Here is a 24,875-nt window from a genome sequence, read left to right on the forward strand (position 1 = left end):
CTAAATTTGTTCGGTCTTAATTTCAAGTGTTGACCGAATTATTTAATGAATTTTATTTTCATTAAATTTTTGGTGTCTACACCGTCGAAAAAGTTGATTTTAATTGAGCCTGGTGGAGGGGAATCCATTTCGTCTTTGGTGGAGAGGGAGCGAGGATTATGGCTACGATGCATTGAGGTAATGGAGTTGTCAGATGAATTGTTGATGGAGTAGAAATTCCGTGGACGTGTTCGGGTAGTTGTTGGGGTTGGTAAAGGATCTGAGGACGGGAAACAATTGGAGTTGGTGAAGAGGGGCTTGTGGAATTGTAGGTTGCGGGCGTTGATGCGTGATCGGTCATCACTTAGGGGTGGGTTTGGGTCAGGTTCTGATTCTGGGTTATTGAGAGAGAACTGGAGGACTTATGTATGAAGAAGACTTTCTAGCTATGCAAGGATGCATGGGACAATCTTCAAAAACGCATATTTGAGTTTTGCTAGCTAGCTTTATGAAATAGTGGATTAACTGAAGCAAACTTACATAAAACAGGGAGTCTGCGTCGATTGGGTGTATACTATTAGTTACATCCACATTAATGAATGTAATAGAGTTGTAATAACTAATCTCCATCTTCTAGCAAAAGAAAAAAAAAAAATATATATATATATATATATATATATATATATATATCTCTCCATCTTCCGTGGGGGAGCGAAGCATTTACTTGGGAGTTAGTACGTACATTTTGCAAGCATGAGACTCGAGATCGGCAGAGAGTGTTTCACTGACTGATGATCCAGTTGAATGCTGCACAATTAATCCAGACAAAAACAGGTTATTATGAGATCGAAATATGTAAGAGCTTGAGGGAATATTTGGTTCCTCTCAACAAATCTTTGGGTTGTTTTATATCTGATTATGTCTGACCTCCCATAAATCTCTTGGTTTGACAACGGTTGTTGGTTCAAGGCCTATATCGGACCAATGAGCAGTGACCGTAGCTTTTGAAGGACCTCTGTTCCACAGTACTAATGCTACCCTGTCATCACTAAGAGGGCCAGCCCATACCTATACGAAATTGAATTTCAGACCATGGTATAGTTTCATTAACAAATTTACATGTACATGCTTTTGCAACTTAACTCAATGATAAGAACTCTTCATCTTTTAGGTCATTAAAACTTTGGCAAAAACAGTAAAATCGGAAAACTCTTTAGTCGATGATGTCACTTGAACAACATTTTACAGCATAATTTCTTACTTTGGTTGGTTTTTGAACACCTAATATTGTTAAATATAGACCTAAAAGATGAATTCTTCCGGTCATTGCGTTACAAATTTAGACGTGTATGCAGACGTCAGGCGTTGTTCAATAGGAATAGGATGAATTACTTACCTGCAAATCCGTACCACTTGTAACTTGTTTCCCTTGTTCTCCAAGTTTGTCTGTTCATAGATTAAAATAATGAAACTAACACTTGGGATCCAAATACATAAACATTGTCTTTTTTTTGTTCGATCCTTTCAGAAACGTTTCATTATTAATACTGTTTTCTCTTACCTTGATTAACTGCAATAACTTCCTTGTTGCTTAACAGATTGAGAGTCGCATTGTCCATAGATCGTATATCACATCCAATTAACAGAGGAGCCTATTCATCGCAACATGCATGTTCATACATAAGTCATACCTCCATTAAGTCCAAATTAAGGGGAAAAAAAAAGAACTTGTAAATAGCTAATCTGGTATGTGTTTGTCGTGCTACCTTAGCTAATGCCCAGATGCTGAAATGTGCACGATATTCCTCCTCAGTCATACCTCCATTTCCAACTTCAAGCATATCAGGATCTGGCATAAGGTAGTGCATGTTAATCATTTATTTTATTCTGTTTTCTCCTATATCTATTACACAAAATTATCATCAACTGTTCTATTCTACATGTCGGTAATGATTTCCACTAGTAATTTAATTCATTAATATCCCGTTGTTTAGAAATGCATCAACTAAAAAATGGCTAAATGTTAAACCCTAAATTAACCTTATATTTAAATTTTGGAGATTATTACCATTCCATCCTCCAGGCCCAGCGTATGATGCCCATTTGTCGTTTTGATCCGCGCGAGATGTCATACTAGCATAGATTGACATTTTTTTTGCCAATATGATATTAATACGGTTAAATGACAAAATGATATAAAAAACAATTAAACTCAAGTGAAAGAATGAAATGAACACCTGTAGCTGTAATGCTTATATATCTATACAAGCAAGGTGTCAACTTAAAATCGAGGAAGTTTCTAAATATGTTGGATTATAAACCTCATTTCTTTTAGTCATCGATCGATATCATTGATCTTGTACAATTTTAGCTAGCATTAGAAATGCTACAATCATGGACTTTCATTCACCGCATTAATACATCAGTTCATGAATATAGATCAACTTTATTTATGGAAAAATGTAAGTACTACTCTATGCAGAACATCAGAGAAAATTAATAATACACTATTGAATGGAGCATGTTTACATTATTCTATCAAATCGTTAATTAATATGTTGTAAATAAAAATATGACGGTTATACTTTAATGTGCTTGAAATATATAAGTAAATTGCTCTCACCTATTCCAGTTATCACCAATGTCTCCTGTTGTTCTCCAACTATTTCCAACACTCGCTGCCCAAGTTGCAGGGTCTTCCTGTCCCCTAGAGATCGACATTACAGAATGTGATATGAGAAGTCCATGTATGTAACAAGCGGTTTTGATCTGATTATAAGCATAGTGTTTCACTTTTTGGTACATGCAACATCATCATCATTTTTGTGTAGAATGAAAGTTTATTATCGATCTCACCATTCACATAGGGAAAAGAAGATGGGCCTTCTGGAGTTTAGTAAAGCTTTACTCATTACTGGATACCTATTTCCCAATAATACGATCACAGACATTAGTACAAGTAATTATTAATTTAAGAAAGATAATCAATTAGTACTTAATCAAAAGGCAAAAAATACCTTTCTTTAGGACTTGTACCCGTATTGTGACAATTATCATACTTCAAGTAGTCAATTCCCTATTTATAAAGATAATTTGTCATATTAATGAAACTGAACATATAAAAAGTATTATCTAATTATATTAATTCTGCCCCAAAATTTGAGAAAATACGTACCCAGGAAGCGAAAGTTTGTGCATCTTGTTCCTCATGGCCTAGTGATCCGGGCATTTGTTTACTGCATGTCAGAGTTCTGTGGATTAAAAACGAAGAAGAAATTAATTAGAGATGAACAGCAATACTGATTGTCAGCGCTAGAAGATCTGGTAATTAATTAGTTACTGGGACAGATCTGCAGTGACCATAGACAAATTTGAGAATGTAGACATTCACATCTCTTAGCTAGTAACCGAGCTGAAATGTAATTAAATGATTCGAAAGCCGTAGAAAAGTGGGTAAATTAAATGGGTAACTAGGCATCACAAAAATTTGACATGCCACCACAAAAGACATTTGGCGTCATTTGAGCAAGGTGTGGCCGCCACTTCTATTTGGGACCGTATTTTGGCATCATGGGTTTGATGGCAAGGCATGCCACACAATCTTGACGACGACACTGGAACGTCCGTTGCAAAATGCTCGTTTCAATAAAAAGTTTGGCATGCAATTAATTAAAACTAGCCCAAAGAAATGTTATTAATAGAGACCAAAAGATCTACCCAGCATCAGAGTAAATCCCAAGCTTCAGCCCTTTGCTATGGACATAATCTGCTAAAGCCTTGATTCCAGATGGAAATGCTGAAGATTTAGGAACGAAATTTCCCTGCCAAATTGTCCTCAGAACTCAGAAGTGAGTGATATATATGTACATGAATCTAGATTTAAGAGAGACTTAACCACATTAAAGTCAGTTTCTATCAGTTATCCAATGAAAAACTTAACCACGTTAAAGTCAGTTTCCATGCTTCAGAAGTTCCATGAGAGACTTTAACCACGTTCAAATAAGTTTTCATGCTTCAGAAGTTTAGAGCGATAGTAATAGACAAACTCATGTTTGCCCATGTTTATATCAACAAAGAGCAGACGAAGAAGAATTATTAAACGGTGAGCCATTTATTTTGGAGTATCTTTTTCAATTCTTTGAACACTAATTGAATCTCTTCAACTTTTCTATACAGTAACAATTTATACAAATGGTGATTGTCGAGGTGTTTGTAAGAGAAATGCATTTCGATGTGCTTTATAGGAGTTTGAGGTATTAAGTCATTTCAAACTTCATTGTTCTTTATTTTTTTTACTAATAACATATGCATCGCACGGATATGAAGCTAGTAAGAAATTTGGGGACTGAAAGCCACACTCCCCATTTTGCAATCTTCCATGTTTTTTTTTTTTTTGTAACTTAAATTTTATCTTTTATATAAATTTCAACCAAAAAAAAAATGAGTGTGGATTTCACTCCTCAAGAATTTTGGTATAAAAAATTAATTCGCCAAAGAGTTGGAATCACTACCTACCTCCTTCATCAATGAAAAGAGAAAAAGAAAAAAAGTCACTCCAGATTCTCTTGGGTCCATACTAATATGATTCTTTTTTTATGGTAGTCGATCTGATAGGGAGAATGTAAATTAATGACTCTATTTTCATCCTATTCTTCGTTAGTTAACGGTCCTTTAGTCATCTGATCGTCAACATACATCAACGTCGTTTCAGTATGTACCTGTAATTAATTGTTTGTACAGTGAACAAATCATTTTGTTGAAATTGTGTACCTAGATCCTTATAGATAAAGAAAATCAAAATATAATGGTTTATCATTAAACCATATTTTAGGAGAGGATGCAGAGATGTTTGTATTAAGTTGTAGCAGTAAAGTACCTCCGAATCTCGATCAAGTTCAGCCCAGCAATCATCTAAACAATGTGAAAAGAAAAGTTAGTAAAACATTGAAGCTCTGTACTCGAAATTACGAGGTAATGGAAAAGATTTAAGGCTGCAAGGACCATACCTAAATTTATATATTCGTAGCCAAGTGCAGCAAGTCCTGTTGATACCATCGAGTCCGCTGTAAAAAGTTTGAAATTATGTAAAAATTTCTTTGGAGAAAATTCGAGTAGTATATGTAAGTTCCCTCTAGAAATATTCAAACCAAGTAGTTACCAGTTTCTCTAATCAATTTTTCTTCAATGTGACAGTTGAAGTGATTCCAACTATTCCATCTGCTCACCAATCATCAAAACATACATTCAGCAACTTATTTCTCAAAACAAAAATAGAACACCATATTCATGTGAAAATAGTGCTCGATCAAGTTTATTGGTCAAACAAATTGAAAAAATATATATATTCATTGAACTGAAAAAGAAACACTTATGTGTGAAACTACATGTAAATTAAATTGACGGTGCCTCCAACTAACTTTGTAAGCATAACTTAGGCAAACTATAGGTACCAAACTCATATTTTGGCCGTAATAAAGTATAACATCAGAAATACTAAACTGAAATTTTGAAAAAAAAAAGAAGGAAAAAAAACCTTCACAGCTTACCCCATAGGTGGTGTTATACCTAGTCCATTGTCCAAGAGGTTCCTCCTAATATGATCCTGTCCAATACTGGATCTTATTATCTGCCGACCAGCAACTGCGCGGTTGGTATTGAACACAAAAGAAATGCAGATCGCCACCAAAGCTGCTCGCTGCTGCCGAGAACATAACCAATGAGCTGCTGCCATGACCATATCAGGAATGAATAGCTAGCTCTATACTGGAAGCTAGCTCCTGGCTAAGGATTAGTAATGAAGGAATATATAAGTCAATGAACAAGCTATGTATACAGTATATTCTAAAGTTAATCATTATATTTTGCTGCAGTAGTTAATTGCAATTATTTTGGACTTATCATAATCCACATGCATGCATTTGTAGCTAGCTAAACTGCCCTTGATTTCTCTCTCTCACATGCGTGTAGACAACCATGAAGATACAAAATAGTGGTAAAGTTAATTTGCATTTCCACATTTAAACGGATCATGATCAGCTACTCCATTTTTAGAGGATCATTGTTATCTTGATGAGTTGTTGGTAATATGGAATCATTTGCTTGGAAGCTTTCATATAAGACTTTATTGGTATCTGTCGAGGGGGCCACATTGTCTTGCAGATACATATACGTGATCGACATGGTACGTTGTGTATACAGATATGATTTGTCTTTGAGTTTATGGCAGCTAGTACTATTTTCTATACATATTTCAGACTTTGGCTAGCGGTTATGTAGTTAATTAGCTGTACAATGGTTGGGTACGTTGCGGTTAATTTGAAGAGCGGTGATTGAAACAAGAAATCCAACAAAGAAAAGTAAAACTGTTTCTTTGGTTTGGTTGCTGAGGTGTATGTAACTAGGAAACTAGGAATGTATAGAAAAATTCTATGATATATTAATGTACTGATATATCAAATAGATTAGATTTAATATAGAGGTATATTGACTTGGACAATTCTTATGTTCACTCTTAGGGTGAATGAGCATATTCACCTATATTTTCGATTAACATACTTTTACTTAATAAATTTATTATTCAACTGTCCATATCTTAAATTAGTTTTTAAAGATCATCTTTATAAAAAATCAATCGAATCGGAAATTTTTTAATTATCTAATTGAATCAAACAAATGGATGGTTCTAACAACACTTACTACTATTATGATAAACCGTCCATGTATTTCAAAAAAAAAATGAATAACTAAAAGGTCTTCAATTTGATTGATTTTTTATAGAGCTAATTTTTGTGTTACGTCCATATCTTAAATTTATTATTCAACTGTCCATATCTTAAATTAGTTTTTAAAGATCATCTTTATGAAAAATCAATCGAATCGGAAATTTTTTAATTATCTAATTGAATCAAACAAATGGATGGTTCTAACAACACTTACTACTATTATGATAAACCGTCCATGTATTTCAAAAAAAAATGAATAACTAAAAGGTCTTCAATTTGATTGATTTTTTATAGAGCTAATTTTTGTGTTACGTTATACAACATGAATGGTACGTTGGATTAGAAAATTATAAAGTTATTATACGTAATCACAAGTAGGGCTGTCAATTCCGACACGACCCAATAACATGACTCGAAACCCGCACGAAATAAAGCGGGTTGAACCCGCACGATTAAAAAGGGGGTCAGCTGCGGGTCAACCTGCCATGACCCATTTAATAAATGGGTCGGTCACGGGTCAACCCATCCACACGAAGTGAACCCGTATAACCCAATTATGTTGTACTTCTTCTTGAAATTTTGAACGTTGGAAGTATTAATCTTATATTTCAAAACAATTTGAAATATTTTGCTTTATAATTATTGGATTTAATTATTTATGAATTATATATAATTATTTATATTCTTCGTCTTGTGGAGTTTTAAACGAATTTAATCAATTTATACATTTTTTTAGTTAAATGGGTCCCATAGTTAACCTTTAAATTGGTCATTTTGTCTAACATTACATGTCCTATTTATTAAATGGGTTAAGCGGGTTGGAAACGGGTAACCCGTTATATAAATAGGTTGGGTTTAGGTTTAAATTTTTGACACGATTATTAAATGAGTTGGGTTTGGGTTTGTCTTTTGTGACACGAAAAATACCTTGACCCGACACGACCCATTGACAGCCCTAATCACAAGAGAGTGTGAATATACTCATTCATTCAAGGGGTGAACGTAAGAATTATCCTATTGACTTTATGCATTAGTAGACTAGCTTGACTTGATCTCAAATTAGTCTATCTTTGTATCGAACGATGTATCGGTACATTAATATATTATAGACTTTTAATTTCATCAAAAACATCCATGAACTTTTAATTTTGATCCAATAAATCCAACCTGTAAGTTTTCTGTTAAGTGAGTCGTTAACTTGCTGACATGGCTCATGTGAGGCCCATATTTTATAATTGGTGATGAAGTGACATGTTTAGTCAGCTTAGGAGTGGGTCCCACTATTAAAATCCATCACACAACAAACCACTACTGTACATACATGACATCTGCTGGCCATAATCAGCACTCATAACTGACCATATCACTTTGTCGGAATGACTTCAACGGCGTGACCCCCGAGAACACAACAAGACAACCTTCACCAACAAGCAATCTTCAGGCCGAAATATGTCTCAACGCGCCGGCACGCGCCATCCAAAGTCACCTCTGCAGAAAGGACCAAAACTCATCAAACTGAAGCATATCAGTCCCACATCGAAAACAAGAGTGAGACAACGCACTATTTCACCTACAAAATGTTAACTTCTCTCTCTTCATTCATTACGTATTTAATAGCTATATCTACTACAACATTTGTCAATATAAATACATCGTCTTACTTTAGGATCGGAAGAGCGAAGACCACCAACAGTGAAACCGCGGTCTCCCCTCTTGCCGCCATTGTATTTCTCTTGACAGTTAGCGGGATTTCACAAACTCTCTACATATCAGAAGATTGGACCCTCGTCCACATTATCGGAAGCTGACATCATATGGCGGTATTCTGAGCATTAACATTGGCGCCGCCTGTGCGAATCTTTGAACTAAGAGTCATCCCCCATAATCTACCATGGCTAGCGGTAGCGGCAATGGCATTGAGGATCAAGCAAACCGAGCCATCAACCCTCAGCCCAACCCTACCAATTCGACAACAGCCGTCAACCGCGAATTGTTCGCCACACCAATAAACGCTGACTATCAAAACCCCAACACCCCCGAGGTGCTCCCAACACAATCTGTTGTGGAAAATCAAACCGGCACGAGCCGCCAAGCACACGGCCCGGATCTCGCTGCTATATTAGAGATAGCCCTAGCCGGCAGATTTGCACAACACAAACAAAGAGTGGGAAAAAGAGCGAAAAGAAAAGGCGGAAGCTCAGAATTAAGTGGCGATGTTATTGTCAAAATTTAACGAGCTAAAAAAGGCACTAGGAACGAGTGCACGACCGACCCAAAGTGAACACTCACAAAGCGCAAGGCTCAGTCCAAGTACAGGGACAAGAGCAGTACTAGTACCAATAATCCCAATGGGTGTCACTCTAAACCCAGCTGAGCTTACGGGATTAGGGCCAGCACCACCACCACAATTGGTGCAAGAGCAGGTAGAGGACTCACAGCCACAATATGATAACTCGTTCAGCACTAGCCAACAGAAGGGAACAAGAAACGTTCCAGCACCCCGACAACAAATAGTGACACCAAATCAACCTATTCTCAGGCCTACTGTTAATGCCACCACCTTGATACTAGAAAAAATGCGGGAACTGGAAGAGAGGTTGTTTAGGGCTGAAACGAGCACCCTACTGCCAACGCATAATCCACTCTTTGCGGCATAGGCATGCCTATTTACCACCAAAATTTTGCAAACCGTCAAGCCCACATATGCAAAAACTCCCAAGATAGCAAAATTTGGCGGTTCAACAGATCCATTCGTGCACATGGATACATTCAAAAAAGTAACCAATAGCAAAAGGGTTTGATGATGCAACTCTGTGTCACCTATTCAGCGAAACGTTGGATGGCGAGGCAATGAGTTGATTTTTCAAGTGCCCACCAAGTTCCATGGACTCATTCTCAGCTCTGTCAAATGCATTTCTGTCACGATTCATCCTCATGATAGATCGATACCACAACTCAAGTGACTCAAGTCAACTATTCAACATCAACCAAGGTACTGATGAATCGTTGGAATCATCTGTCACAAGATGGAGGACTGCCACATCAAGATGTCGGGATCTTGACAAAACAATGGCGCTGGCAGCCTTCAAGCAAGGACTCCTCAAGGCAAGTTTTTTATACCACCTTAACTGCAATTGTCCAAACGCCACATATGACCACGTCATGAATGAGGCAGTCTTACATGCTTAAGCCGAGTACAGCACTTATGGCGCCACACCACCACCACCACAAACTCCACTCAAAACACCCCTACCTGCCACATTCCAGTAAGGAAACACCACCACCACCCCAAACATCACCACACCGCCCAATGACAGAAAAAGGGAATGGCAGTAAGGCAATTACCAAGACAAGAGGCAAAGGGATCAACAATACCACAGCAAGGGTAACAGATCTTTTCACAATGACCTTTGCGACAACCGTGACAACCGCCACAATAAGCCAGCCACAAATACTCAAAAATTTGAGGTTTTCACAGTCTTGACGAAGTCATATGAAGAAATATATGATCAATGCAATGATCAAATCCCACCACCACCCCTAAGAAAATACCCCATGTTAGGAAAACCCAGAAACACTTGCAAATGGTGCAAGCACCATGAGGATAGCTATCACAACACCAACGATTGCAGTGCCCCCAAGACCGCAATCGAGTTATTATACCGCGATGGAAAGTTAGAGCAATACAAGGTCCGACAACCGTAGCCTGTTGTCTCCAACATCGAACCAATGCGGTGGATCAACATCATTGACGGCGGTGCTTTCATAGGCAACCTGTCACATAGGGAAAGAAAGCTCTATGAGCGCACTAACCACCGAAAAGAGGTATTCAACATCTAATATAACCGATCCGCCAAAATGGCTAAAACTGGTTGGGAATCAATCACTTTCTCTGAGGAGGAGGAGCGAAGTATTCATTCACCACATGACGACCCATTTCTTGTGGATGCAATCCTCGACAAGTGGTCCGTAGGAAGAGTACTGGTAGACAGCGGATCCGCTGTTAACGTCATATTCAACGGATGCTACAAGTAACTACAACGCAACAGAAAGCTCTTGCAGGACCACGAGCCGCTACTCAGTTTCTCCGGCGATGTGACCCAACCTCTGGGGTCAGATTATATGCGCCTATCCATTGGGACGACCCATGTATGGCTGAAATACACACCGAGTTCATTGTGGTAGATTGCTTCAGCTCATACAATGCCATTATCGATCGCCCAGCCCTCAACAAACTCAAGTGCATCATCGCCGAATACATGCTACTAATGAAGTTCCCCACCCCTAACGGCACTAGTTCTATCAGGGGAAGCCAATCGATTGCACAAGAATGTTACTCAACAACGGTGTCAAGGTCAAGAAGCCACCACAAAATTTTAACGGTAGCCAACACACCACAGTTGACGGACAAAATTGACGACCCTAGAGATGACGAGAAAAAATACTTCAAAAAGAAGCCCGTCTACCCAGATACATCGCTTCGCATTGTAAGCATCTCCGACAAGCACCCAGAGAGAATTGTGTGCATCAGAGCCCAACTCTCCCCTGAGATAGCGGCAGAACTCACCCAGTTTCTAAAAGAAAATGTTGCAGTCTTCGCATGGTCGTATGCTGACATGTCAAGAATCTCTCCCGACATAATTCAACACAAGCTCAACGTCAAGCCATCCTTCTATCCCGTTAAGCAGAAGCAACGGGCATTTGACAAGGAGCGATATCAGGCCATCAAGGAGGAAGTCACCAAGTTGCGAGACATAGACTTCATCCGCCAGGTTAAATTACCCACAGTGGATCTCTAACGTGGTAATGGTAAAGAAACCCAATGGGAAGTGGCGGATGTGTGTCGACTTCAAAGGTTTGAATAAGGCATGCCCCAAGGACAGCTTCCCGCTACCCCGCATCAATCAATTGGTTGACGCAGCAGCAGGTCATGAGCTACTCAGTATGACGGATGCCTTTTCTGGCTACAACCAGATAAAGATGCACCCTAACGACCTGGAATGCACAACATTTACCACCGACAAGGGCTTATATTGCTACAATGTCATGCCATTTGGCCTCAAGAACGCCGGAGCCACATACCAAAGATTGATGAACGGAATGTTTGCGAAACACCTGGGCAAAATCATTGAAGTATATGTCGATAACATGCTTGTAAAAAGCGTAAAAGCTGGCGGTCATGTAGCCAACCTCCACATCATATTCACCATATTGTTAGCATATGGAATGCGCCTAAATCCGGAAAAGTATTTTTTTAGAGTCACCGCTAGCAACTTCCTCGGATACATAGTCAGTGAGCGAGGAATCGAGGCCAACCCCGACAAAATACAGGCGATCATGAACATGAAATCTCCGGAGAAAAAAATTGAGGTGCAAAGCTTGCAAGGAAAGTTAACAGCACTTCCTGGTTCATCTCCAAGCTCATCGACAAGTGCCTACCATTCTTCAAGGCAATGAAGAGATCCCATTGCAAGGTGGTTGACTAGACGCCTGATTGTGAAGCAGCATTTCAAGGCCTCAAGGAATACTTGCCCTTTGTTCCGCTACTTTCAACCCCAGTACAGGGCGAAATACTATACATCTACCTAGTGGTATCCAAGTCCGCCACCAGATGTGCAATTTTACGCAAGGAAGCATCACAAGAACTGCCGGTATTCTACGCCGGCAGAGGCATGAATAGAGTGGAAACAAGGTACCCGCCACTTGAGCAACTTGCACTAACACTCATAATGGCCTCTAGGACGTTGCGCCAATATTTTCAAGCACATACAATTCATGTTCTCACAAATCAACCGCTAAAGCAAGTACTCCAAAGCCCGGAACACGCAGGACGCCTTAGTAAGTGGGCAATAGAACTCAGCGAGTTCGACATCTAGTACAAGCCAAGAACCGCCATCAGGGGACAGGCTGTTGATCATTTCATAGCAGAACTAACCGAACCACAGCCAGAACAGACCACTGATGTAATGTCGGAAGGCAACAGTCAGCACCCTGAAACCACTAAACGAAGTCATTGTCATAGTGGAATCTCTTTGTAGATGGCTCCGCATGAGCCAAGGCTTGCGGCGCCGGTATCATCCTCACAGGACTAGGGGGACTTAACATGGAGTACGCCCTCAAGTTTAACGTCAAAGCCTCCAACAATATGGTGAAGTACGAAGCACTTATCGCAGGATTATTGTTAGCAATCAATTGTGGAGCAAAAAGTATCGACATTTTCAGTGACTCACAACTGGTGGTCAACCAAGTCAAAGACACTTTCTAGGTTAAAGACAAACAATTAGTGACATACTTGGGGTACACCAAGACCCTGCTCGGCAAATTCAGTTTCTTCAACATCACACAAATACCCCAAGAAAAGAATGCAAAAGCTTACTCCTTAGCACGACTAGCAACAACTCAGCCACATCAAAGTCCCACTGACACTAGGGTGGAGACCATCGACAAGCCCAGCATCACGAAAACTCTGGCAGAAATCTACACCATCGAAGCAAGCCCAAACTGGATGGATGAGATACTAAAGTACAAACGTGATGGCACACTGCCATCCGAAAAAGTTGAAGTAAGACGACTGGTACGAAGAACAATGAGTTACAACATTCAAAACGGCAAGCTCTACCGCCAAGTGTTCACACATCCCAACTTGAAGTGCCTAAAGCCAGAAGAGGGAAAACAAGTCTTAGCATAGATACACGCTGGAGAGTGCGGCAATCACTTAGGAGCTAGGTCACTAGCCAACCACACCTTGCGCCAAGGCTATTTTTGGCCGTCATTAGGGGATGACGCCAAAGAAATATCACGATCATGTCACAAGTGCCAGCAGTATGCAGACCTCCCACATGCACCAGCAGAATCGCTATCCATCATTGTTGCACCCTGGATCCACTCCATGTGGGGGCTGGACATTGTCGAAAAACTCCCAACCGCCAAGGGTCAGTTCAAATATATAATTGTGGCCATCGATTACGACAGCAAGTGGATCGAGGCCGAACCATTAACAGCCATCACAACCGCTAAGGTCCAGCACTTCCTATGAAAAAATATCTACTGTCGTTACGGAGTTCCCAACACAATCATCACCGATAACGGAACGCAATTCAACAACGAAGAACTCATCAGCTTCACCGCCAAACTAGGCACCAAGATGTGTTTCGCTTCAGTGGCACACCCCCAAACCAATGGCCAGGTTGAAGCCGCCAACAAAATCATCAAGATGGTACTTAAGAAGAAATTGGAAGACAAAAAGGCTTATGGGCTGAAAAGCTCCCGGAGGTTCTTTGGGCCATCCGGACAACGCCAACATCCGCCAATGGCAAAATTTCCTTCTGCATGATGTTTGGCACAGAAGCAGTCATCCCCATTAAGGTCACCCAACCAACAGCTAGGATTGACGAGTATGACGCCACAACAAACGTTGCTGGTGTCAACCTCGACAAAGACCTACTAGAGGAAAAACAAGACAAAGCACACCTACACAACTTGCAAAACAAGTAGCGGGTGTCCCGTTTTTACAACAACAGTGTGAAGGCTAGAAACCTCCAACTTGGCTATTGGGTAATGAAGGAAGTCATACCACTGCCAAAGGCACTCCACCCAACCTGGGAAGGACCTTATCAAATTGTAGAAGTAGTGAGCCCCGGCACATTTTACTTGAAAAACAAGGAGGGCGTCACATCCACTCATCCGTGGAACACTACACATCTCCGCTACTGCTACAAGTAGCGCCGCAACATTCCCACGAGCATCTTTACTTAGCTAATTTTTGCAAAGATTAGCTAAGAAAAACTACCCTACGGGTACACTTTTTTTTTTGTAAGGAGCTGGGTCCGCCCAGTCGTCAATGAAACGAGGAATTATTCAAACCATTGTCCCACACATACACAAAATAAAAATAAATAAATAAGTATATATCAAGTTTGGCCAAGCCAACACCTTTGCTCCTTAAACAGACAAAGGGGATATATGTGCAATTAGCGGACCAATTTTAGTCCTTTTCATGTTTCATTGACGTACAGAAAAAAAAAAGATTAATTTCACTTTGCCTCCTCAAACTTTAGGTCGAAAATCATGTTAGTCCCTGATCTTTTTTTTTAATCAAGTGTACTCCTGCACTTCCCAAATTCATCTTCCGTGTCCAATTCCTAGAGCTCCTTCTAAATTTGCCGTCAAATGGTGACGTGGCAATGACAACCTGATATTTTTTTGAGTCGGGGCCCACCTAAAAGGCAAAATTTCCAAAATAACCTTTGAGACTAAAAAAAAAAAAATCACAATCTTCTTCTTCCTCTTCTACCGACAATCACAAACAATGATTCTCCTAAAAAAAATATTAAAAAAAACAACCACAGATAATGGAATTGATTCATGAGTCCATCTCCCATCTCCCATCTTGAAAGAACTACATGAGTTCTTCCCCAGCTGCCAGCAAACCAACCAAAACAACAGGTGACAACATCAGACCACCCAAACTCAGGTTCCAAGAACATGGATCTGCCTACCACCGTGCCAAACTCCTCCGTCCCTACTGTCCTCCATCATCTAAAACCTAGATTCCGGCGAGCCTCACCAACATGCCTCTATCTGCCGTAACCTAGATCGACAACCAAGTCCCTCCCCGACCATAAAATGCCTGCAACATCACACCAAGAACTGAGGGCCGCCATGTATCCACCAGAATCCTCTACGTCGTTGTGCTCGATTCCAAGGTTTGAAGAATCCATAGCAGCAAAATACAAAAACCAAAACCAAATTCAGATGCTCGCAGAGTTTGGTGCACACATAACTCTTCGGGTTGTACGTCGGCTAGTTTGAAATTACCAGAGCCCCATCGCGGTTCTTCTCCTCTAAGGAGACTCCTCTAACAACAACAACAGCCCCTGATCGTGACGACCTCACAGCTTCATCACCGCCGCGACGACCTCGCAGCGTCATCATCGCCGCGACGACCTCACAGCGTGATCACCGCCCCCTTCCTTGACCTTAAGTTCCGCCTCTTCCACTTCAAAATTCTGGTCAAGCGCGGCGGAGTTCTCGGGGCGGAGCATGTACTATTTCAACACAAGGGTGATGGTGATCGATCTGTGGAAGTGGAGAGAAGGTACAGATCGCTGGAGCACTAGACGAGCGTGCAGAAACGGCGTCGTATTTATGATTGGTGAATCAGAAGGGAAAATGTCCATTTTGCCCTTCTTGTGGGTTGAAATGATGAAAAGTGGGCCATATGGTCGGTGCCACGTCACCATTTGACGGTACAATTGGATGGAGTTTGGAAAATTGGACACGGAAGATGAATTTGAGAAGTGCAGGGGTACACTTGATTAAAAAAAAAGATCAGGGACTAACATGATTTTCGACCCAAAGTTTGAGGGGCAAAGTGAAATTAATCCCAAAAAAAAACTAACACATTCCGCCACAATCCCAACGACTTAGCAGACAAACGTTGATCACAACACAGGAAAGGAAAATAAAGCATCATATTTAAAACAAGAAGTTGGGACTCCCTAACCAAAGTTGTTCATTCTGGTTACAAAAAGCGTGCCTACACCGCCATAATAGAAAAAACAAAAACAAAAACAAAAAAAACAGAGATGATGAAAATTCGATATCAACAAATTCTAGTCTTGCCCAACATGGGGGGAGGACCCCGAAGTACGATCATCACGACGACGCTTGTCGACAGGCTGGCGAGTAGCTATCTTTTTCTTCTCAGCTTTACTTGTCGGCATCGGAGTCTCAAGATTGCCATCTGACCGAGCATCATCCTCTCCGGAAGAACTACTCTCTTCACTGCTATCAGAAGACCCGCCACCTGATGACTCATCATCCCCAGATTCCTCGGCATCCACTAACTCGGGACTTGGCGGAGCTCGATCAGCAATAATCTTGTCATAGTTCAAGTATCCTTTGCTCTTGAGCTCCTCGAAATAGGCGGTAGCACCTTGCCTACCAGCTTCGATAAGAAGCTCCGTAAATTCCGCCGACTTCTTAAAAGCTTCCACCACTTCCCGGCCAACCTCTTCCTTCTCATCCTCTGCCATCTTCGCCATTGCTTCCCGCCTAGCAGACTGGAAGTCCATCAACTCCTTCTCTTTGGCGGTAAGTGCCTCCTGCAACTGGGCGATAGTATCTTCTCTCTCGGCCTTCTCCTTTTTTAGGGCCGCCAACTCAAAATTCATGTTAGCGATAGTGGTAGTGTCGGCGATACTTTTATCAACCGCATGCTTGAATTTCTCCTTCACGTCAAGAAGGGCACCGTCGAGCTTGACAATGTCCCCCTCGGTGGCCTTGTTATTCTCTCTCTCTGCCGCCAAGTCGCGTTGCACTTGCAGAAGTTCTTCCTTCAACCTACGCTCCTCCGAAGAACCCTGGTAAAGATAAAGATCATGGGTACCCTTCAAAATCAGATCCAGGGATGTCTCCAACTTTGACTCTGCCACTGGCCAGGAAACTCTCTCCTCACAGCCAAAGCCGAGGCGCTCACACACCTTATACAAAAAAGCCAGTTGACTAGCGGGCGCACATTGCACCAACCCAACGACAGGGTTGTCGGAGACAAACCCACCTCCCTCGAAACCCTTTTGGCCAACAGCCATATTCTTCTCCACAACCTTTATTTTCTTTGCAGGATCTGGAAGAGCGGCGGAGGTGAAAATTTTCCTCTTCTGCGGAACAGCGGATCGCCCAGCAGGCTAACCACCAGCTTTCCTACCAAAGCCTGAACCCTCGACAACGCCCCTGCTAGCCTCTTACCTGTCATGTTTGGCCCCTCCTTTATCCGCCAAAGTTTTCTTCCTCCTTTCTCTCTCAACATCTGTCTTTGCCCCCTTAGTAACATCTTCACCCGCCACATCCGGATCTCAGACAAAAGTTGTAGTCTTCTCCTGAGACTTGCCAGCCGGAACCTCCAGAACAAATCCAGTCTCCTCATTTTCTTGTTCACCCTCATCCGCCACATCTTTCTCTTTGCTACCGGTTTTCTTCTTCTTCAACTTAGCACGATTAGAGTGCAAAGGAGCAGCCAGAATCTTTGCCTTTGCCTCTGCCTCTATCGTTACCTCCCTTGTCTGCGGATCGACAGTCTGCTTCCGCACCTTAGCTGCCTCATCAATCATAAAATTGACGTAATCTTTGATACCGCCAATATCCGCCATTGCTTTCTTCAGAACTTCGTCGGTCCTCTTGTTCTTTCGGATTGCCGCTACAAAAAAAAAATGTCGTTCGATATCCGTCAATTTCGGTCTCCAACCCTCTGCAAACACAGAAAATATATCACATAACGGGGCAGGCACAATGGTAAAAGGTGGCGACATAGTCAACAAACAAAGAAGCAAAAGGAACACTCAATACTAAATCGAGCCCCAAGCACGTAGACAACAACCATTTATTTCTTGAAACTTCAAGGAAACCCTGAACTGAGGAACCATTGCCCCTTGTGGCCTGGTGTCATATTCCCACCCTTCTGTAGCAACGCACACAGGGGCCCTCCATGTTGTAGAGGAGTCGGGGGTGTGTTCCAAAAGTTTTGGGGCTCCCGGTCGACGAGTTAGTTTGACAGTACCACCGCATTTCTTCCTTTCATTATACATCAGCTCATAAAAGAATAAAACCTCCGCCACTGTCGGAAATTCGCACCCTAACAAGTCCCACAAAGCGGTCAAGACTAGCAACATCTTCCACATATTTATGAAAACTTGACCTACTGCAACATTCAGCTCATGCAACAGGTACTGCAGACTCGGAAGTAGCGGCAATTTCACACCATGGTGTAGTATGGCTTCTTGAATAGCGGCATAACCTTCTGCTAAGTCAGTAGCTTTCTCGCCCTTTTCTAGTGGCCGCAACTTCATGACGCCAAGCAAGCGAAACCTATCTTTCAACTTATGTATCTTTTGCCACGACATGGTGGAAGAGGGCTCGTCCACTCTGAAATCGTCACCAAGAACCCATGAAAAGTTAGTAGGTCCAGAGCTTTGACCCTCCTCCCTGATCTCAACCCCGTCATCACTTTGTCCTGAGGCGCTGACACTTTCTTCACTACGATCAGACACCTCCACTTCCCTATTACTACGAACAAATTCGTGCTTCTCACTTCGTCGTGATGCCATAGGTGGCGGAGAAATGGTTCGCAAAGGGACAATATCTAGTGGTTCTCCAAGTTACGTCCTGCAGAAGTAGGACGATGCAACGAATCAATAAAATCTCTCTCCGACAAGTTAAGCGACGACACGCCTGATTCTTCGCTACTTAAGATATCGATAATGGCCGGCATGCCCCACAAACACTCTAAACCTAGATGTTAGCAATCAAGTTAGATCTAAATCTATCTCGTGCCATTAGCCACAAGCATTCATCCAAGAACACAGTCGTTCAAACAAACCCACCAATATCCCCAAAACCCAGAAATCTTCAGACCCTCAAGCATAAAACAACACAAAAATCACAAACATATCCCTATGATACACACGAGGCACATACATTCACACACGAAAGCAGAGACCAAAACAAGAACACTATCAGAAGCAGCAGAAACATACCTTAAATTTGCTGAGGCAAACACCGAAGAACAACCACAAAGCGATTTCGATTTCCTTTGTTCTCATCCTAATTCTTCTTCTCCTTCTTCCTCCACTCGATCAGTGCTATTGCCTGATTCTCTCTCTCGCTTAGCGAAGAAGGTGAATATGCAGAATAGGGCAAAGGTGGGGGAAACTCGACTTCGTTTCCCCCTTAAATACAAACTCCAGCAACAAATCGTCACAGTTGCCGCAAAATAACCACCCCCAAGATCACACCACTTAACCCTCCTCCCCCCCCCCCAACTAACTGAGATGACGCCTCGGTAAAACCAACGTGGTCATAAATGCTGCATTTATGAATGAAGCGACAACGGCTGCGCAACGACGTTTCCGCGCACACCACCCGTATCAACAATTCCCACGTGTCATCTACCTTGTCAAAAGATCATGCCAAATCTGGCCAAATAACCCCAAGTTTCAAACAAAAAGTACTGCCATAATGAACTCTCTCCCGCTAAGAATTGCCAAATAGAGTATCAACTCTCCGCCACAACTTCAATATTACCAAGAATAACTTTATTTCACCGATAACAACCCTGTGTAACAGCTAACACTTAGTTTTCTCCAACAAATATGCAAGCCAACTAGGCCATCAATTCATCACCCGTCAACCGCTGATGAACATGTCTTCCCAACATCATCACTCCCACTAAAAAGCAACAGTCACTCCACCCGACACAATCTACACTTAGCGGGCAATACCCAACCAAGGATACCCCAATTGTTATCAGTACACTGACCTCAACAAGGCGGCACAATCAAGTTTTTCTCCTCTGGGGAAAGAGTAAGGGAAGCGTTAACATAGCCTACAGCAACCATTGATCAGGCCGTTAACTTCCCGGCACTAGGGCATCGAAAGAGTGGGATCGCTACCCACCGCCTCATGTTGTAAAACAGCTCCCCTCAACAAACAATTACCGACTAAACGGAAGTCTTTCTTAGCCGGGGAGTGGGGACTCCCTGGAGGGCCTGGCAGGGGCCCACCCAAAAGAGCAAAAGCGCTCTCTCAGACAAAATTCATGGTTGATGATGCACTCGCACTAATTACGCCCGACGTGTAACTTAAGGTTTTGCCTTAGTTGTGGTAACTTCCCAACCAAGAAATCCCTCCTTGACTTGGGACTTGGGGAACTTGTACATACATGACATCTGCCGGCCATAATCAGCACTCATACCTGACCATATCACTTTGTCAGAATGACTTCAACGGTGTGACCCCCGGGAACACAGCAAGACAACTTTCAGCGACAAGCCATCTCCAGGCCGAAATATGTCTCAACGCGCCGACACACGCCACCCAAAGTCACCTCCACAGAAATGACCAAAACTCATCAAACTGAAGCATATCAGTCCCACATCGAAAACAAGAGTGAGGTAACTCACTATTTCACCTATAAATGGTTCACTTCTCTCTCTTCATTCATTACACATTTAATAGCTATCTACCGCTACATTTGTCAATATAAATACATCATCTGACTTTAGCATCGGAGGAGCGAAGATCGCCAACCGCAGTCTCCCCTCTTAATGTCATTGTATTTCTCTTGACAGTTAGCGGGATTTCACAAACTCTCTACATATCGGAAGATTGGACTCACGTCCACATTATCGAAAGCCGACATCATATGGCAGTATTCTGAGCATTAACAACTACATTAACCTCATAGTGTTATAAATTATTCTCAGTTTTTATATTTATACTATATTCCTTAGAATTTCAAACAAAAATATTTGTTCGTTAACCTTAGTTTTTATATTTATATTATATCCCTTGAAAAAAACTGAAGTACTTGAAATATTTTATCATTAAATTTTTTATTTCGTTTTGTTTCTAAGTACTTTGATGAAGATGAATGAATACTTAAATTTTAATTGAGCCAAAAACAAACCCCAGTTAATTAATATTGAAAAAAAAATTATCTCTTATAAAAATAAAAAGAGTTACGAGAAATTTTAAATACACACCCAAAAGACTTAATACACATTCCTATTATTTTATGTTTCAAATCAGATTTTATAAGTAGATAGAATGACCAAAATAGACATCTATGTATTAGAAGAAAAATAATAATAAGGGTGCGGCTATTGCCACCCTACGAACCACTTTGTTCACCCTACATGCTTTTCCCACCCTACATATATATTTTTAGTTTCAAGTTTACTTTGTTCACCCATTTATAATACCCAAAATACCATTTTCCCTACATGCTCTTCTCACCCTACATATATTTTTTTAGTTTCAAGTTTGCTTTGTTCACCCTACATGCTCCTTTTTTTTTAGAATGCAGGAAATCCTCATAATCAAGCTTAAATGATCAACCTCCTTGGGGAGCTCCGCAATACCCATTATATAAGAAGCAAAGACGAGGGCCTTCCAACTCGATTTTGGGATATATGTTCTTCTAGAAATCAATATTCAAGTCCACCAGCTTCCCCACTACCTTCTCTGTTTCAATACATAGAGGGAAACCGTGGTCAATGTAATGCATCTCAGATCATGGACTAGATCAGTACCAGGGAAACAACAAATGAACCGACTTACCGGGTCTAATCTGATGCTTTAGTCAACTTTTAGTAGGTTTGGAAGTCAATATGCAACCAATCCAGAAACCTGATCACAACTATTTGGTTCTAACACAAATGCAGAGGATATGGCAAAAGGATGCCAACAGAGGAAACCAAATATGCAGCAAATAGAGGAAACCAATTGTTAATATGAACCTTATATTTCAGATATAAAATATAAAATATATATATATTTATGAACCATATATTCCATATCAACAAAAAAAAATGAACCATATGTTAGAACCAAACAGAGGAAATCAAATATGTGATCATATTAACAATTAGTTAACAATTCCGCCTTACTCACCAATTGCTGGATGGTCAAACAGTACCTATTTGGTCCATGAAAAATGAACAGGTTTTAATGATAATCATGAAATTGTCAACAGAGGATATAGCATAAAGTTGCTTAATAGTCTTTTAAGCTTCATAAAATCCAAAAACCACAATAAAGACTGCACTTTTCATTGTCACCTCATACGAATTTGTCGGCCATCACCACATTCAACTCAATATACTTAGCATTAGTCCAACCTTCTTTAATAATCCAACTGTCTTACAAAATGAAAACAATTGGTGTCTACACTCAATTCTATGATAATGACCTATATGCATATGTATGTTTTCATAGAGCAAGAGAATCCAACCTGAAGAAAAGAAAACAAAAATGTGATTACCTCATTTTCAGGCTCTAAGTAGATTTTTTCAGACTCTGTTAGCGTTAATATTTTTTAGGCATAGTTGTTAACATAACATGAGAACAATTGAAAATGATGAATGCTAAAAAAGAAAGTGTTAGGGTTTAAAGATGATTGAAATGATCAAGCTTCAAGTTTAAGTATGTGTTCTATAGGGAATAAGAAAACAAATTGTAATTTTTAGGATTAATTTCAGTTTACCCCCCTGAGGTTTGATTTTGTCATTATGCTACCCCTCTATTCTCAATTTTGAATTTTTACCCCCCCCAAACTTTCCAATTTCAATCAGCCGTGTCCAATTTCTCCAATTCCGTCCAAATTGGACGTTAACTCTGACGATCGGACCCACTTTGAGAGCTAAAATGGTCATTTCAAGACAAAAAACAAACTATTAAAAAAATTCCTTTTTTTCTTTTTTCCTATTTTTTTCCTTTTTTTTTTTTTTTGTCTTCAACCTATACACCACAAGTTATAATAGGTTTATAAAAACAAAAAGATACTCTAGGTGGTTGAAAGCCGCTCGCTGGTCCACGATATTTGTGATATATCTCCGATAAAGTGAAGAATTTTAGGATATATCCCCAATAAAATGAAGAAATATCTGTAAAAAATGATTTTACACTTTATCTGTAAATATCTTTAAAAAATGATTTTACACAGATATTTTTTCACGATTTTACACTTTATCTGTAAATATATGTAAAAAATGATTTTACACAGATATTTCTTCACTTTATTGGGGATATATCCTAAAATTCTTCATTTTTTATAGATATTTCTTCACTTTATTGGGGATATATCCTAAAATTCTTCACTTTATCGGAGATATATCACAAATATAGTAGACTAGCGAGCGGCTTTCAACTACCTAGAATATCTTTTTGTTTTTATAAACCTATTATAACTTGTGGTGTATAGATTGAAGACAAAATTAAATAAGTAAATAAAATAAAAAAACGAAGAAATAGAAAAGAAAAAAAAAGGAATTTTTTTTTTTGTAGTTTTTGTCTTGAAATGACCATTTTAGCCTTTAAAGTGGATCCGACCGTTAGAGTTAACGTCCAATTTGGATGGAATAAGAGAAATTGGACACGGCGGATTGAAATTGGAAAGTTTAGAGGGTAAAAATTCAAAATTGAGAATAGAGGGAGTGACATGATAACACCCCCAAACCTCAGGAGAGTAAACTGAAATTAATCCTAATTTTTAATAAGACTAAATTAAACTGAAAGTTTACCCCCAAACCTCACAGGAGTAAACTGAAATTAATCCTTTATTGTAATTTTATTTTAGGGTATTTTGGTCTTTCAATAAATCAGAAAGTTGTAGGATGAACAAAGTGGTTCATAGGGTGGCAATAGCCGCACCGTAATAATAATTATATATTCCTTATATTATTCTCTAATTATAAACACAATGAATTTTTATACATGGCATCCTCATTTAAAACAAGAATAAAGTTAGAAACCATCTAATTTAAATTTTTAGAAAAAATTCAATTTACTCCCCTGAACTTTCGGCCTAAAATCAGATTGGTCCCTCTTTTTGAAAATCGATTACGGTGGTCCTTATACTCTCAAATGACATCACCCGAGTCCAAAATTTGAATTTGGCTGGAAGCATAACGTCACGTGCTGAGTTGGAGCCAACACAGGGGCCCACTTTTTAGACTTCAAACCCCCCAAGAAGGGCAAAATGGACATTTCTAATTTAATTTAATTTCTAATTTTTTCTCTCTATATTCTCTCTCTCTCTCTCTCTCTCTCTCTCTCTCTCTCTCTCTCTCTCTCTCTCTCTCTCTCTCTCTCTCTCTCTCTCTCTCTCTCTCTCTCTCTCTCTCTCTCTCTCTCTCTCTCTCTCTCTCTCTCTCTCTCGTTTCAGATGAAAGACAATGAAAGTCGACCTCACTGCACGGCGGCACTTGCAGATGTTTCACCAAAGCCGGAACCGCACCTCCAAATCTTCTCTCTACACCCAAAACCTCTTCTTTCTAAGCACATCCAAATCACAGGTGTCTCCCAAATCATAAACTTTGAAATTGAGCATCACCTAATCACAAGTCTCTTCCACTACTTGTTCCACTTTTCTACACACCAAAATCAAAACAAAACATTCAATTGCAACAACTCCAATGCAGAGAGATTGGCGCGTTGGGACTTAGCGCATGACAGAGTAGAGAGATTGGATTTGAGGAAGGTCATTGCTGATGGACATGGAAAGGACCGGGGGAGTCAATGTCGCTCGAGTACCCCAAATCCAGCAACACCAGTGTTCAAGATCCCATCTTTACCCCTGTAACAGTCAATCCCACTCTCAATCACAGAGAAATACAA

General features: G+C 40.3%; 1 protein-coding gene across 1 annotated transcript; it reads right to left on the bottom strand.

Annotated features, from left to right (window-relative positions):
• Positions 1 to 531: 531 nt before the first annotated feature.
• On the bottom strand, positions 532 to 5,808 carry LOC112199071 (alpha-galactosidase). Its single transcript, XM_024340132.2, has 15 exons — positions 5,526 to 5,808; positions 5,138 to 5,196; positions 4,986 to 5,042; positions 4,856 to 4,890; positions 3,697 to 3,800; positions 3,155 to 3,230; positions 2,997 to 3,055; positions 2,836 to 2,901; positions 2,603 to 2,686; positions 2,048 to 2,112; positions 1,746 to 1,828; positions 1,541 to 1,631; positions 1,376 to 1,425; positions 907 to 1,047; positions 532 to 786 (listed from the first exon to the last, which is right to left on the bottom strand). The coding sequence occupies exons 1-15, from the start codon at positions 5,714 to 5,716 to the stop codon at positions 700 to 702; spliced, it is 1,248 nt and encodes a 415-aa protein (XP_024195900.1). The 5' UTR covers positions 5,717 to 5,808; the 3' UTR covers positions 532 to 699.
• Positions 5,809 to 24,875: the final 19,067 nt, after the last annotated feature.

The sequence above is a fragment of the Rosa chinensis genome, chromosome 4 (genome assembly GCF_002994745.2).
Source record: "Rosa chinensis cultivar Old Blush chromosome 4, RchiOBHm-V2, whole genome shotgun sequence".
Lineage (NCBI taxonomy): Eukaryota > Viridiplantae > Streptophyta > Magnoliopsida > Rosales > Rosaceae > Rosa > Rosa chinensis.

Bases quoted from the DNA above. Each gene is read 5' to 3' on its own strand.
- LOC112199071 (XM_024340132.2), bottom strand. From the start codon at position 5,716: ATGGTCATGGCAGCAGCTCATTGGTTATGTTCTCGGCAGCAGCGAGCA. The intron at 5,043-5,137 runs GTAACTACTTGG...AACTTTTTACAG, and splicing joins AAAATTGATTAGAGAAACTG to CGGACTCGATGGTATCAACA. The intron at 4,891-4,985 runs GTATGGTCCTTG...CACATTGTTTAG, and splicing joins CTACGAATATATAAATTTAG to ATGATTGCTGGGCTGAACTT.